The 17,072-nt window shown below is 49.8% G+C and overlaps 1 protein-coding gene across 1 annotated transcript; it reads left to right on the top strand.

Moving 5' to 3' along the window:
• The first annotated feature begins 10,849 nt into the window (after window positions 1-10,849).
• On the top strand, window positions 10,850-15,082 carry LOC135806835 (uncharacterized). The gene has a single exon (XM_065321023.1). It carries the CDS (start codon window positions 10,850-10,852, stop codon window positions 15,080-15,082), a length of 4,233 nt encoding a protein of 1,410 aa, XP_065177095.1.
• The last annotated feature ends 1,990 nt before the right edge of the window (window positions 15,083-17,072 follow it).

Consider the following 17,072-nt stretch of genomic DNA (forward strand, 5'->3'; position numbering starts at 1 on the left):
CAGACTAATCCACACGTAAGAAGTGCACTCTGCTACTATGGCCACCCAACTGGCCTGAAGATTCACCGGAAATTTGGTCATGGCACATAGAAACCCGCCGTCTTTCTTCGATGTTCCCAAAAGGGAACATTGGCCTGATCCGAGACCCTGATATACCTCCTTTTCACCTGATTTCATGAACCAATATATCTAGCGCATATGCCTTGTTTTTAACATCCGTAAACGTGGATATATAACTGATGGAGCCTTTTTGATGTTTTGATGGTGATTGGACCGTCTCCATGGTAACCAAATTTGGTCATATATTTGTGATTCACTAGCATGCGGGATACAGCAATGCTTTGCGAGCATGACATTTGCCAACGTAAAGATTGATAAACAGTCTCCAAAGGGATATACTTCTGAAGTAGGTTTTCTTTTGTGCAGCAAGATTCACTTGAACAATATTCAGCAAAGTATGGCTGCTTTATGCCGTTCTCCTGGACTGTCAATGATTTTTTCCTCCGCGCGGTTGCATTTTTGTCAGAAAATATCGCTTTAGCTGTAATGTGGTATGGCAGAGGGAAATTGTTACAGGAGCAGAGTCCTTTCTGGAAAGGGACTGAAAATTGATTCCAATGGAAGCTAAGGACATTGTTGAGAACTCCAACACACTTCAGGAACTAGTCATAGCGCCACCGATTACTGGCAATATGAACGTAAACGCTATAGGGGTAAGGCATCCTGCAGCTTCATAACTCGAAAAGAAGTGGTGAGCACACTTGCTCCTTCCCTGAGCACTGCAAATTCACAACTCAGTTCACTGCATTGTACTAATGATTCAGTGATTCTGGTGCAGTGAATTTGCTGTGCCAAGGTAAAGAGCATGTGTGCTCACCACTTCTCGTTGATCTGAACATGGACGATGAATTAGAGTAGTAATCAGATGATTCAACGGATGATAAGCGTTTCATCGAACTTGCAAGATACTAAGTATATGGACCTAGACAACTACCAGGTGACGAATGGAGAGGATGATGATGTTGGTGCCTGTCCTGTTGATAGTGAGTACGACGGCAAAAAAACGCCAGCCAGCCGGAGCAACGCATTGGGTGAAATAGACTGGTGTTTACGATAGGCGTCCTGAAATTGAACTGGACAAATCCCTTCACGATCACCACAAGATCACTACAGCATCACCCACTTGCCAATCGCGAGATATACACACCCTGTACATCTCTAAACACTATTGGACGAGTAAGTACCGCGCGATACCCGCGATACGGACAAGGCCCACATTAGCTCGGAGACCGACAATCTTGAGAGATTCATTGTGATTCTTTTTGTCTGGCTCCACAGTCTTACAACTGATCTTAGAGTGCCAATTTTTGAAGCAGCGGCGAGCCCCAAGCCGATGTCCTACATCCAGTTTCATCCCGAGATCGCCATCCTATTTTTATTATAGCCGACCGCGCCCAGAACCACCAGAACCACCAGTGTCTTGTTGATGTGCAATATAAGGGCGTTTGACAATACAGAATGTGGACAACACAATGTCGTTGTAAATGGTGCAGGCAAGCCACGATATGTTACTGTTCTAAGTGTGGAGTTCGACTGCATTTCGATCGTGGATAGAATACCACGGTGTATACGAGACGCGAATGGTAGCAGACAAAAACACTAAGAATCATTGCTGGACACTCCTTGACGACTATTACATATTTTTTCTTCTCCATTACTGCTTGGTCATGTTTGCATTGCTCCACAAACACTTAGAAGGCAACATAATCCATTATATCATATTGCATCTTCCCTTCATAAAAACCAGGGTCTTTTTGGTACGCGATCCGGCCAACGTTCCCTTTTGGGAACATATAAATATTTCCATAACGCATGGACATATTCAGTTCAAACTTATAGACATGCTTAATTGGTCCAATACAAGCCGAAACAAAAGAAAAAAACTGCAAGAATGCGCTGAATTCTTGTGACGGCCAAATTAAGGTTAATTAAAAGTGACATATTTTTGTAGAGTATATTGGTGTGTCATAATGGTACTAAAGTTGGCTGCTCCAACGAGGAGCACACGCTTCTTGCCGAACTTGACACTTGACTGACTCACGATTGCCATCCGGAGCACACGAGGAGCACGTAGCACCTTCCGCTCGGCAAACCTGAAAGAAAGCACCACTGCCTGCTCAATCCACAGTGTGTCAAGTTCGACAAGAAGTTTGTGCTCCTCGTTGGAGCAACCAACTTCATGACTAGTACCGCCAAAGTCGCAACTTCTAAGTTCATAATGGTACTAGTTTGTAAAATTATTGGCTTCGGGTGTTACTCTTTTATTGAAACCATTTCTTGTTGAACCTTCTACTAGTATCTTAGTTTATGCCCCAGCTGTTACGCTGTCATCACACTACCGTACAAAGCGCTTTGTCTACATCCACATAAGGTTTTGGTCGGTTGTCATGATGATCCATGTATGAAGTGAAAGCGGGAGCAGAAGAAACGGGAAACGTAGACGTGGTAGCCAGCGGGAGTGGGCCACTTTTTGTATAAAAGGGTGTATCTCCCACAGTCTGTTTAAAAGCGACCTTGTACGCGGGAATCTTCAAATTTCTCCAAAACATGACCGCGTGTACTGGTCAAGAACTGTGCCTGTTTGATGACACGACTACCTGTTTTGGATTTTTCACTGTGGACGCAGACGTAAGGGGAAGCCAGAGAATGAAGTGTGATGACGGCCTTACTAGCTCCTTGGGTGTTGCTGGTATTATCGCCTACGCTGATTTCTTGTATTCGTTGCTGCCAAATTTTCCTTACATTACCTTTATTCTTGTTCCTTTTGGCCAGGTATTCTTCACCATCACGCTGATTTCTTCAGAAAACGTTGCCAACCTTAAACCCATGCAGGAGGATGTGGCCGAGCAGCAAAGCGGCAATGTGATGGAGAGTCGGGATTCAATTCTTGCGTACTTTCGTAAGAATCATCTCGAGTTTACAACTTTGCGGCACGCGCAGTACGCTACACTGTGCATGCTCATCGAGCTGCAAAGCCAGTCAATGTAATCGGCTACCGCTGCAATAGCTGCATGGCTGAAATTATTGGAAGTCGTTTCCATTGCCCAGTGTGTGACGTAAGTTTGCATATTCATATTGGCCACTGTGTGTTTCCAGATTTTGTTTGTATTTCTTGTCTCAAGTTCTCTTAGTTCTTCTAGAGTAGACTGTACATAGAGGTACACGACAGAATTTTTAATCCACATGACTGTAGCTTCTTCTGTACAACATGCAACACCTGCAGATTGCAGGTTCTTTACTCACCAGTAGTGTCCAGATCTGCCTCCATTCTGTATCTGATTGTTGTTTTGTACGTGTTTGTGTTTTGTACGTGTTTGTGCCTCCTTATGCTAGGATTATGACAAGTGTGCTAAGTGCCATCAGGAACGCGGCCATTATCACCCGATGGAGCAACATGGTCGGCGGTGATTAAAGCTTTGAAGCCAATGAAGGCACCTGTAGTGTTCACGTCTACCTACGCGCTGTGGCATTCCTTGGCCACTCCAGACATTCATGATGCATGATGTGCCGTTTCCCGCGCGTGACCAACCACCCGCCATTCCGCCCCCTGGACCTTTTCCAATATATGTCTCCCTCTACGATGCCGCCATGCGCTGGCCCGCCTGGACATGGAGTTTCAAACTTTATCTTGCTGCCTCCAAAATTTGTGATGACGACCAACAGCGTGGGCTACTCCAGTCCCTGGGAGGAGACGACATCCAGCAACTCGTGCCCACTCTCAGCAACACAGGGGCAACATTCGACGACCTCGCCAAAGCGTTGCAGGACGAGTTCGATAAACACCAAAACAAAACGCTCCTCAGGTACAATTTCCGTCAGCTTCATCAACAGCCGAACGAGACTATGGAGGGTTTCTGTTGTCGTTTGGGCGACCACGTGAAACGCAGCGGCTTCCCGGATTCGGCCGCGGAGAAATGGGCTGTCTTGGACCAGCTGATCATCGGCTGCAAGTTCAACGACCTTCGGCGAAAACTGCTGGAAATCGATGGCCTCGACTCCCACAAAGCTCTGAAAGCAGCCCGCGCGTATGAGGCCAGCATCACCCATGTACTCGCCATCAAGGACACCTCTCTGGGCTCTTCAGTGGCTTCACATCAAGACGCCCACGTCGCTTCCCTGGCATCAGCAGCGCCCCAGCCTGCCCATGTGGATGCCCTCTCAGGGTCACAGTGCCACGCCTACGCAGCTGCACGCCAGCCCTAAGCCCAGTGTCCACAGTCTACCTCATCCGGTCTGACCTGCTACCGGTGTGGAAAGCCAGGCCATGCCACATGTGACGCTGCCAAGGGCCAGTTCTGTAGCCGCTGTGGCAAGCCAAACCATTTCGCTGCGGCATGCTGCGCATCGGACTCCGCCATCCAGGCCCGCACGTTCAGGGAACGCCGTCCCCACCAACACTCTGACCAGCACGCTGTCAACAGCGGCCACCATGCTATTCATGCTTTAGAGATTGGCGCAGAGCTGTTTTCTACCGACTCTCCGCCTCGCATATGTACGGCACCCTGCCGTGAGGATGCCCGGCGCACCGTGTACGTCAACGGCATACCCTGACTGTCTTGGTGGATAGTGGTGCCAGTCACAATATCGTCAATACTGATGACCTGGCAAAAGTTGCCCCTGGTGCAGCACTTCAGCAAACGGATGTGCAAATCTTTGCTTACGGCTCAACTTCACTTCTTCCTCTTCTGTGTAGCATCACCCTCTGTGTTTCCTCCGCTACCATGAGTTCGACGGCAACATTCCTCATTGTCGCACACGCGCCACGTACCACTGCTATCGTTGGCCGCGAGACGGCTATGCGTTTTGGCCTCATCCAGCTGGTCCACAGCGTCGAAAGTCTGCAAATGCCAGACGACCTTGCTGAGTACCACGACCGCTTCCAGGGCCTCGGCTGCATCAACGACGTAGAAGCCCATATCTACGCAGATGGCAACGCCCGCCCTGTCGCTCACGCACCATCCAAAGTGGCTGTCCACTTCCAGGAGGACGCAATCGCTGAGCTCCATGAGCAGCTCGCAACCTAGTCCACGATGAGCGCCTGCACGCCTGCCTGCAACGCCTACGTGTCCACAATGTTACCCTCAACCAGGCGAAGTGCCAGTTTCGCCAAACCCGCCTGGCCTTCATGTCGACTATCTACAGTCGCCGGGGCACTCAGGCCGCACCACACCACAATTAGAGCATTGCTGTTTTCGCCACACCCAAGTCACCATCCGATATCAAGAGTTTCCTGGGTTTGGCGACATTCATGCGCCATTACATCCCCGACATGGCCAGCAAGACGGCACCCCTGCGGAAACTCCTTGGCAAGGGTCAGCAGTGGGATTGGTCACCCGAGGCTCAGGCACCATTCAATGCCATCAAAGCCGACATGGCAGCTGATCGGGCCCTCGCCTACTTCGACCGTACCTAACACACTCACCTTTACGTTAACGCCTCACCCGTTGGCCTTGGCGCCATCCTCTGCCAGTCTCCTGAAGCGGTCGTCCAGGATCACTCCGAGCTGAAACCAGTCGCATTCGCAAGCCGCAGCCTGACCCCACTGAGCAGCGTTATTCGCAAACGGAACGCGAAGCCCTCCGTGTGAAGTAGGGCTGCTTGCGCTTCTCCCATTTCCTCAGCGGCGACCCCGGCTTCACGGTCCACACTGACCACAAGCTCCTTCTACAGCTGCTTCACCCGTCTTCACGACCTCCACCCCGCATTAAAGGGATGGCTCTCAAGGTCCAAGACCTCCACTTCAAGCTGGTGTATTTAACCTGGCCCTACCAACCCAGCAGACGTTTTGAGTCGTCACCCTCAGCCACATCCTCCCCTGCCGAATGTTGGTGAGGAGGAGGACACCGCCTATATCAATGCCATCGCGCAGTCCTCTGTTCCCAACGCCCTCCTCTTGTCCGACATCCAAGGCGCAACTCGAGCAGACTCAACGCTCCAGGCCGTGCTGCTGTCACTGCAGACGGGCATGTGGGACGACAAGGCAGTGGACATCCGCCCTTTCTACACGCAAAGGCATGAACTCTCCGCCGCCGACGGTCCCCTGCTCAAGGACCATCGTCTGGTGATTCCACTGTCTCTCCGAGAGCGGACACTTCAGCTGGCCCACTCCGGCCACCAAGGCATGACACGGACCAAGCAAGGACTGCACACGAAAGTCTGGTGGCCTGGCGTGACGTCAATCTCTCTGCTGCCAATGCCTCTCCTGTCAGGCAAACACGCCAACAGGCCCATACAGGCCGGAATCCACACTGACCCCACCATCGACGGTGCCATGGCAACGGGTGTTTGTCGACCTGTATGGCCCCTTGCCAGGTTGAAGCACACTCTTGGTTGCGGTGGACCAACTGAGTCGCTACCCAGTCACTCACGTGTTCAACTCCACTCCTGCTACAGCTGGCGTCCTTGCAGTGCTCCGCATTGCGTTCGCAGCATTCGACCTGCCAGAACAAGTGGTCTCTGACAACGGCCCCAGTTCCGCTCGGCGGAGTTCAACCGTTTCCTGGCCCAGATGGGCATTGCTCACCGCTGCACGCCTCCTCTCTGACCCCAATCCAAAGCTGCAGTGGAGCAGATGAACTGCACGATCGGCAAGGTCCTCCGTGCTGCCCAACTGGATGGCCGAGATTTGCATGCTGTAATTGATGAGTGGCTACTCGCATATCGCGCCATTCCCCACCCCGCCACAGGCCTGCCGCCAGCTACCATCATGTTCATCCGCAGCATCCGGGACACTCTCCCCAGCCTGTGCACGGCCCCAGCACCAGATGCGACCGTCACGGCGAACAAGGAGCATGCGTTCCGCGCCCGCCAATGCGAGGCGGCGAACCACCATCGCAGTGCGCAACCGGCTTCGACCATCACCCTCAAGCCGGGTCAACAAGTTCTGCACAAGAACGAACGGCAGCACAACAAGCTCGACTTAATCTGGGATCCAAACCCATGGACTGTGGACGAGATGACGGGTCTGTTGTTGTGTGCCTGTATTACTATGATGTCAAGCAGAAGAATTGCAAGAAGGGATGCTCCCAGCCGCAAGCCGGCACCGGCACGGTAGAGAAAGGATTTCGCTGCGCGTGTCCTCACAAAGCTGGAGAAGGCTAAAAATGTAGGTCCATGGTCTCACTCTTTCTTTGCACTGCGTATACCTGTGTCTCGTGGAGTGCGACGACTGGTTTGATTGCAAATGCATTTTTTAGATTTGTTTCCAACTTGATTGTTTCTTCGGAGTTGAATATCATGAGCAAGAAAATCAGTTTTAGTGCAGCCCTTCACAATCAAAATCAAGCTATGAAATTCTTCTCAAAAGCCTTATTTAGCCATTTTACCCACAATGGCCCTCATGGGAAATTTTGAAATCAATAATTTGGTCGAAATACGCATTTGTGGGAGAATCATGCACCATTGGGAAGGGAAAGCCGTGCATGAAACATGCTTTAGGATAGGGCTGAAACGAGTATCTCGACTATTCAAATATTCATTAATTTAGCTTTGCAGAATGAACATTTGTGAGGTAACGAATATTAGAACTGAATTTTTTTCCCAATATGCTCGACACAAATTTTTACTACAATCAGTTGGTTGCTCCAACGAAAAGCACACGCGAGAGAGAGAGGGAGAGAGAGAGAGAGAGAGAGAGAGAGAGAGAGAGAGAGAGAGAGAGAGAGAGAGAGAGAGAGAGAGAGAGAGAGAGAGGGGGGGAGGGAGGGAGGGAGAGAGAGAGAGAGAGAGAGAGAGAGAGAGAGAGAGAGAGAGAGAGAGAGAGAAAGAGAGAGAGAGAGAGAGTGAGAGTGAGTGAGGGAGAGTGAGTGAGGGAGGGAGTGAGAGTGAGAGTGAGAGAGAGAGAAAAATACAGAGAAATACGGAGAGATGCAGGGAAATAGAGAGAGATAGAGAGAGAGATAGAGAGATAGATAGAGATAGATAGAGATAGATAGAGAGAAAGAAAGAAAGACGGAGAGAGTGAGAGTGAGTGAGTGAAAGAGTGAGTGAGAGAAAGAGAGTGAGAGTGAGTGAGAGATAGTGAGAGAGAAAGTGAGAGTGACAGAGAGAGAGAGTGAGTGAGAGAGAAGGTGAGAGAGAGTGAGAGAGAGAGAGCGGAGAGGGAGTACGACTGGGTTGGTTATTGGGTTATCTGGAATGTGCGAAATCTGGGCATTGATACTGGTCTTATTGTTCACCTGAAGAAAACCTAAATATTTGTTCATGACTTTTTCTCTTGTTGTTTGTAGCACTGCCGCGCAATGCTCTGGCTACATACCTTGAGGAGAGAATCAACGCTTACCTTACAACTGCTGACACTAACCGTGAAGCTGGCCACGTTCACATCCGTGTGCTCTCCAGCAGCAAGCAGACAGTGAAGGTCAAAGATGCCACCAAAGAAAAGTAAGTAATGTCTGTTGTTGGTGGCAGTGGTGATCTGGTGCTGTTGTTGGGTTTTTTTCCCATATATTCCACGCATATTTAGACATAATTATATTGTCGTAAGAGCCCTCTCCAAATCAATCTAGGGTGTGGCTTTTGTTTATTCACTTTGCTGTATATGACATTCTACCTATCAAGGTTCTGTGCCGTCATAAGGTTTGATCAGCAAATAGTGCACCAAAGAATGTGCCAACCATAGTATACCTACTGTATTCTCAAGCCAGAAAAAAAGATCTAAGGGTACTTCAAGAAAACGGGCAGGAATCTCTGGTATGTTTTTCAGTGTTTTCCTTGTGGCTAGAAGCAATATACTGGGTACCACCTGTCTATCGCTGTGTCCTAGTATTGCTCATTCATATGGACCTCTGTTAGTGCGGAGAGTTTTCACAAATCATCATACATCTGTCATACAAGCCAGCCTTTTTCATTATACTCAACTCTGTGTGTGTGTTTCTGTGTACATGTGCGTGTATGTGTATGTTTCTTCCATTAATGCCAGGTTTGAGGAGCTAAGTGCTACATCTTTCCCAGAGGAGTTTCCTTATGTAGCAAAGTCTGTCTTTGCTTTTGTGGAAATTGATGGCAAGGACGTGTGCTTCTTTGGCATGATCGTGCATGAGTTTGATTCTGACTGTCCCGAGCCTAATAGGTGGTAAGATCTATATCCATCTTGTGCTTCTGCTCTCATTCTCTCTCTCTTTCTACTTCTCTCTCTCTCTCTCTCTATCGCACACGGGCTCTCTCTCGCTCTCTCTCTCTCTCTCTCTCTCTCTCTCTCTCTCCCTCTGTCTGTCTGTCTGTCTCTCTGTCTCTCTCTGTCTGTCTCTGTCTCTGTCTGTCTCTCTCTCTCTCTCTCTCTCTCTCTCTCTCTCTCTCTCTTTCTCTCTCCCTCTCTCTCTCTCTCTCTCTCTCTCTCTCTCTCTCTCTCTCTCTCGACTTTGACTTTGTTTAGTTTGCTGTACAAGTGCATGGACTACATGTAACACCGTTGACTGCTGAGTGAAATCTCTTCAAGACTTGCTCTCTGTTCTCTGCGTATTTATATTGTAGGTGTGTATACCTTTCGTATCTGGACAGTGTCCATTTCTTCCGGCCAAAGCAGTTGCGTACTCAAGTGTATTATGAGCTGCTTATTGCCTATAAGAACTATGTAGCTATGCGAGGCTTTGTCGCTGTTAACCTTTGGGCCTGCCCTCCTGGGAAAAACGAAAACTATATTTTCCACTGTCATCCACCTGGGCAAAGGATGCTCACACATAAGCTTCTACAACTGTGGTACAAGACAATGCTGTTGTGTAATCGTAGGTGACATTTACGTTTTGTTGTTCTTTCATATTATTAGTAGTTATTATCAGAGTCTAATCAATTCGTTCGTCGTTGTCAGCGTGTACACGAGGTACTGCTTGCCTTGAGTCAACAACACGGAATTCACGAGTTACGATTGTGCTTACTACGACGTTGCATGTTGTTTGTACATTTACAGTCACGTACATGCAGCTTGGCAAGTTGTGTCACGATGCAATGCACACCAATTTATTTCACTACACGTATTTCTCGTAACACATCAATTCTTACTTCGTAGGTGTTTAGGTCCGGTCTTGCGTGACAGAGGTAGTTACTCTTAGTTAGCTTTCTCCATGATTGATTCTAAGAAACACGGACATTGATTCTAGCTTCGAACTGTTTCTTCTTTGTCTGCCTGTGCATTTTGTTCTCAAACAAATCCTTCGTTCGATGTGTTTATATTTTCGCGCTCTGCAGATTTGTTTGCCTCGCGCTCAGCTTTGTTTCCTTTTCTTTGTCAACTGCATTATTATGACGTATGACTTGTGTACGCACTTATCACGTGACCGTTTGACTGCATGCGCTATGCACGCTCTAGGCTAGTGCATTTGAGCGATCGTAGCGATCCGCTTTCCTTGCCGTTTCGTCTTCTCCGCTTCTTTACTCATTCGAGTCAGTGTCGCTGCACTAGTTTGTTTTGCAGTTTATCCACGTCGCAGTCGTTCATGGTCGCCATCTTTACATTTGATTTTGATGCGCAGCTGCATGCTGATGCAGCTGCCTTTTTCATTCTTTCGATGATCTTCTTTTCCAAGTTTATACTGAATCTACTGTATGTATTCTCTCACCCAAGTTTGCAACGGTTGTCGGTTGTAGCATGCCAAGGGTTGGATGCAGGGGTGGTTAATTAAGCTAGTAGTAGTAGAAACAATTCAGTAACAAGTGGTACCGAAACCCGATCGAACAGAGCCTCAGGACCGGTCGAGTGCTCGTGTAGAACTGCAGGAGGCAGTCGAGTGAATTTGAGTATTTGTAGTGTTTGTGGTGTTGGTTTGAGCTACACCAGTGCAGTGGCAGTGTAACCATGGCATCCATCAAAATGGATGGTTACTTGAGGGCGTTCAAAGGAAAAGGCGAAGACTTCCAGTTGTTTTGGAGGAAGTTTTTGGTTCTGTGCCGATTACAGAAACTGTCGACGGAAACCGACCGCATGGCATCGTTGCCATTGTTTTTGGATGGTGATGCCTTCCACCTGTTTGAGCAGTTGTCTGATACTGACAAGGCCAGTGAATCAGCAGTAAAGAAGGCCCTGGAGTCTGCTTACACCATGACCCCGGCGGATGCGTTCCGCCAATTTAAAGCGCGGACGCTCCGTGACGATGAGCCCGTGGATACCTACGTCACCGACCTGAAGCGCTTATTGGCGCTGTCCGGCCACACATGTGCCGACGACAAGGATATGGTGTTGCTCGAGCAATTGTTGGATGGCCTGTCCTTGGACTATGGACGGCAGGTGCGCATGGCGAGCATGGAGTCAGACCTGACTGTCACTAAGTGCGTCGCCAAAGTCCGTGCTCTGCGATCTACGGACGACTCCTGCCGCAAGCGTGCCAGTGTATCGGGAGCTGTTGCCGCTGCTGCTCCGGAACTTCGCCAGTCCAGTGTGTTGTGCTTCAACTGCAATGAGGTTGGGCACGTCCAGCGCAACTGTCCACATCGCCGGTACCAGAAGGGCGGACGGCAGCAGAGGGGCAATGAGAAGCCACGCCCTCCGCCCAAGGAGCAGAGACCGCTTATGTGCTTCTTTTGCGATCAAGAGGGCCACATGAAGAGGGACTGTCGGTTGCGCCGCAAGTTCCTCGCCTCTTTGGCACAGTCCTCGGCAGCAGCTGCAGAGCCAGTGCAGTCTGACAGGTGCCTGTGCATGGCGAATTTGGCACGGCCGGGATTGCCAAAGGTCTTTGTTGATGTGTCCTGTGACACTGCATCGGGAGTCCGTGTGCGGTCCGTCATAGACACTGGTTCTACCCGGACGTTGGTGACGTCAGCACTTGTCGACCAGCTCGGGACTCCTGTGACGGCCCACACGGGCCAACCAGTGGTGGCGCTGGATGGCCAACCCTTGCGTATCCTGGGCAGTGCGCTGTTGAAGTTCGTCCGGGAAGATGATTGTGTCAGTATCCCCGCTGTCGCCATGGAGGTTCTCGTCGTTCCAAGTCTGTCTGTGGTCGGCACTGATGTTCTGCTCGGGTCTGACACTATTGCGCAGTGTGGGGGTCTGCACCTGCGCTACGATGACGATGGCAGCTTGTGCTGCGTGACGCTCGGCCAGCATGCCGACGTGACAGCTGGTGTGGCCGACGTTCCACTGCGGCATGTCAGCTGTCAGACCGACGGGGACGACATCATCCTGACGTCCGACGATGGGTCAGTACGTTGGGACGCCACGCAGCGTTGCTGGACCCTCAACTGGCAATGGCGAGATGGCAAGCCACCGCATGCACCAGTCGGCCACGGGATCGGTGAGTATTCCCGCTCCAAACTGACAGACGAAGAAGAGCGCAAGTTTGGTGCAGAGATCCAGGGCTGGATCGATGCTGGGTGGATGGTGCCTCACGATGAGGCTGTTCATGGTGCTCCGGAATGCGTCTTGCCGTTGTTGGCAGTCAGCCAGCCGCACAAGGCCAGCACACCTGTCCGTCCTTGTCTGGACTACCGGCTACTGAACGAACGACTGATCTCAAGTCCTGGTCTAGACGCCCCAGCATGTGCCGAGACGCTGCGGTCGTGGCGCGTCAAGGGCCCTGATGGTTATGTCCTGGTTGATCTGAAGAAGGCATACCTTCAAGTTCGTGTTCACCCTGATCTGCTGCGCTACCAGGTCGTGGTATGGCGAGGTCGCTCTTACGTCATGACGCGGATGGGATTCGGGCTGAACATTGCGCCGAAATTTATGGACATCATTGTGCGCTGGGTGACTCGAGAGTTTGATGACGTCGACAACTATATTGACGACGTTCGTGTACCTGTTGCCCTGACAGAGACGGTGACTGCGCGCCTGGCTAGCTATGGGCTGGAGACCAAGCCGGCGGAACCAATGCCTACTTCTCGTGTTCTCGGCTTGCAGTTGTCAACGCCGCCAGATGGCCGTACTGAGTGGCGCCGCCGTGACGGAGTCAAGACAGCGTTTGATGAGCCACTCACCAAGCGCAAGGTGTTTCAGTGGTGTGGGCGTCTCACCAGCCATTACCCCGTCGTTGGTTGGCTGCGGCCCGCGTGCAGTATGGCGAAGCGTTTGGCATGCCTAGAGAGTCGCGGCTGGGACGACACGGTGTCACCTGAGTTGCTGCAGATATGTGTTGACCTGCAGCAAAGGCTCCACAATCATGATCCGGTGCGTGGTGTATGGCATGCGGATCTGACCAGTTCTGCTACTGTGTGGTGCGATGCTTCGGACCTTGCCCTCGGTGCGTCGTTGGAGATCGGGGGTGACGGGGTTGAAGATGGCACGTGGATGCGCCAAGTCAGCGATCGTCGCCACATCAACGTGGCTGAGTTGGACGCGGCCATCAAGGGCGTCAAGCTTGCAGTGTCATGGAATGTGCGGGATTTGCTGGTCAAAACCGACTCCAAGACAGTCGCTGCCTGGTTGGACCAAGTGTTCACCAATGCCCAGCGAGTGCGGACTAAGGGATTGAATGATGTTCTCATTCAACGGCGTCTCCAGGTCCTTGCTGATCTACTCGATGTAACTGGTTTACGTGCACGAATCGAGTGGGTGCCCAGTGCAGAGAACCGCGCCGACGTTCTCACCCGTGTTCCGGACCTGTGGAATCAGCGTGCCAAGTCGTTGTTGCAGCGTGCTGAGCAGCCGCCTGATGTTCCTGAGCCGCCGCCTGCTGCTGATCCGGATGAGTGTGTCGCCGCTGCGCCAAGTGTCCACCTGCCGTGTGCACTTCGTTTGACCGACATTACCGCAGCTCAGGCCGATGACGCTACGCTACAGTCCGTCATCAGTGGCCTTCAACATGATCAGCCACTACCCAGTGAGTACCGTAATGTTCGTACGCAGTTGTTGCTTGATGATGGTGTATTGTATCGGTCTGTCAAATCGCCTGTTGATGGCATTGTGATAGTTCCTGTTGTGCCTGCTGCGTTAGTCTCTGCTGTGGTTTCTAATGCTCATGAAGTGTCTGGTCATGGCTCTTGGGAGAAGATGTACTATATGTTGCGTCAGTGCTGCTTCTTTCCTGGTCTTGCGTCTGTGTGTCAGAGTTTTGTGTCTCAGTGTTTGCAATGCAGTGCTGCTAACCCTCGTCGTGGTCCGTCTGTTGCTGCTTCGCGTCATGCTATTTCTGGTCGCCCATGGGGTGAGGTGGTGTTAGATGTTCTAGAGCTTGGCTCGAGTAATGGTTCCCCCTTTCATTGTGTCTTGGTGTGTGTTGACACTTTCACCAAGTGGGTTGAAATTGCTCCGCTACAGCGCCATGATGCTGCTTCTGTTGCTGCTGCTTTTGTGCGGATGTGTCAGGTCTGGGGTGCACCAGATAGTGTTCGTACGGATAATGGTACGGAATTTTGCAATGCCATTGTGTCTTCCCTGTTTTCGGTTATGGGTGTTACTGTTCGTACTGGTGCTGTGCGTCACCCGCAATCACAAGGGTCTGCGGAGCGCATGAATCGCACTGTGCTCGGGCTGATGCGCAAGGTTTTAGATTCGTCCACTGGTGATTGGCTGTTGGACCTTGATATGCTCTTGTACTGCTACCGTAATCGCCCCCATAGTGCAACTGGTCTGTCGCCCATGCAAGCTATGGTTGGTTGGCAGCCACCTCATCTGTTAATTGCATCCGAGCCATTGCTGTACTCGGCGAGTCATTGGGTGGATACCCTGTCTGCTCGTTCAGCACGCATTCGAGATTTGGTGGATGATGCTTTGTCCCGAACAGACTTTATCGAGCCCGTCCAACCGTGCCCTTACCAGGTTGGTGATTGTGTCCTGTTGTTGCGTCCTGACCGTCACCAGAAACGTCAGTCTGCTTTCGAGGACGGTTGGGTTGTACAGTCTGTTGTTTCACCCTCCACTGTTAGTATTTCGAAGCCTGGTCGTCGCGACAAGACTGTCAATGTCGCCCTGTTGAAGTCTGTTCCCGTTCGTGAGCCTGCTGTTCTTAATGTTCCAGCTCCTGTTGTTGCTGAGTTGCCCGAGGAGGAGGAATCGCTAGTCAGTCTAGATTGGCCTATTCCTGTCGTTCAGCATGGTTATGGGTTGCGCGATCGTGCTTCGATTCGCCCCCCTGTTCGCCTCTCCTTGTAAATTCACCTGGGGGAGAGGTGTTGTGTAATCGTAGGTGACATTTACGTTTTGTTGTTCTTTCATATTATTAGTATTTATTATCAGAGTCTAATCAATTCGTTCGTCGTTGTCAGCGTGTACACGAGGTACTGCTTGCCTTGAGTCAACAACACGGAATTCACGAGTTACGATTGTGCTTACTACGACGTTGCATGTTGTTTGTACATTTACAGTCACGTACATGCAGCTTGGCAAGTTGTGTCACGATGCAATGCACACCAATTTATTTCACTACACGTATTTCTCGTAACACATCAATTCTTACTTCGTAGGTGTTTAGGTCCGGTCTTGCGTGACAGAGGTAGTTACTCTTAGTTAGCTTTCTCCATGATTGATTCTAAGAAACACGGACATTGATTCTAGCTTCGAACTGTTTCTTCTTTGTCTGCCTGTGCATTTTGTTCTCAAACAAATCCTTCGTTCGATGTGTTTATATTTTCGCGCTCTGCAGATTTGTTTGCCTCGCGCTCAGCTTTGTTTCCTTTTCTTTGTCAACTGCATTATTATGACGTATGACTTGTGTACGCACTTATCACGTGACCGTTTGACTGCATGCGCTATGCACGCTCTAGGCTAGTGCATTTGAGCGATCGTAGCGATCCGCTTTCCTTGCCGTTTCGTCTTCTCCGCTTCTTTACTCATTCGAGTCAGTGTCGCTGCACTAGTTTGTTTTGCAGTTTATCCACGTCGCAGTCGTTCATGGTCGCCATCTTTACATTTGATTTTGATGCGCAGCTGCATGCTGATGCAGCTGCCTTTTTCATTCTTTCGATGATCTTCTTTTCCAAGTTTATACTGAATCTACTGTATGTATTCTCTCACCCAAGTTTGCAACGGTTGTCGGTTGTAGCATGCCAAGGGTTGGATGCAGGGGTGGTTAATTAAGCTAGTAGTAGTAGAAACAATTCAGTAACAATGCTGGACAGTGCAGTAAATTGTTATCGAGTTTCGCGTAAGTGCTCTAAATCAACTCATTTTCGTTGGCGATTTAATTTCGCTGATTCCGCCGCTTGGTGCCAATTGGCCAAAATTAACCGCAGGCCAAAATTTGTCATCGAGGCAAATGATGCATAATTCAGCCATGGCTGCACGTGAGGGCAACAACTATTGAACGATCTTTTCTAAATCTGCCAAAGTTTCTCACCGGCGAAAATTTGTTGATTTCCAGAGTAGCAAGAGTAGCTATGTGCCACCGATACCTCATCCAAAGGTTATCCAACACCATGGAAGTTTATACAGATGATCCCAGTGCACCGAAAGGGTATCGTTAGTGTAGCGTTAGTGATCTACGTATTGAATTTATGACAGTTGCGCACCGAAAGGGTATCCAACGCACACATGCATCAATGTACACTACATAGTACCTTCCGTTACAATTTGAAATAACTTCATGACAATTTGAATCAACTTCATGACATCTTTCTAGTGCTTCTGATCTGTGAATCTATGTGAATGAGCAAGCAGACATTTGTATGTATTAGTAGTAATTTCGCACGTTACATTTCAAACAAGGATATTGTACTATACTGTTCAAACTAGCTACACGCCGTACTGCTCTAGCTTATAGGTTGTACTCCGATAAATCGACTGTAAGCGTAGCAGTTAACCATTAAGGTGAAAACCGTAGCCGTTTGATCCCTATTGTTATACTGGCAATCTAATGTCACTTTTTTGATCTTTCAGGATATTCACCAGTCTAAACTTCAAGATCAAGTCAGCGTACCAACCGATATACCATAATTTGAGGGTGATCACTGGCCTTACGTGTTTGAGCAGATGGTCCAGGAGGAAAAGGGGAGAAAATCGCAGCTGAGGCCGAGGTATGCATTATCTTCTGTGTAGAGCAGGACTGATGGTTTACACCTCTCTCTCTCTCCCGAATTCAACTACATCTCAAACATTTTACCATTGGTTGGTATGCATTTTGGGCGCCGGCCGCTGTTCGTTTTAT

The sequence above is a fragment of the Sycon ciliatum genome, chromosome 1 (genome assembly GCF_964019385.1).
Source record: "Sycon ciliatum chromosome 1, ocSycCili1.1, whole genome shotgun sequence".
In the NCBI taxonomy this organism is placed as follows: domain Eukaryota; kingdom Metazoa; phylum Porifera; class Calcarea; order Leucosolenida; family Sycettidae; genus Sycon; species Sycon ciliatum.

What these genes read in the sequence shown, in the direction of transcription:
- LOC135806835 (XM_065321023.1), top strand. Translation starts at nt 10,850, where the DNA reads ATGGCATCCATCAAAATGGATGGTTACTTGAGGGCGTTCAAAGGAAAA.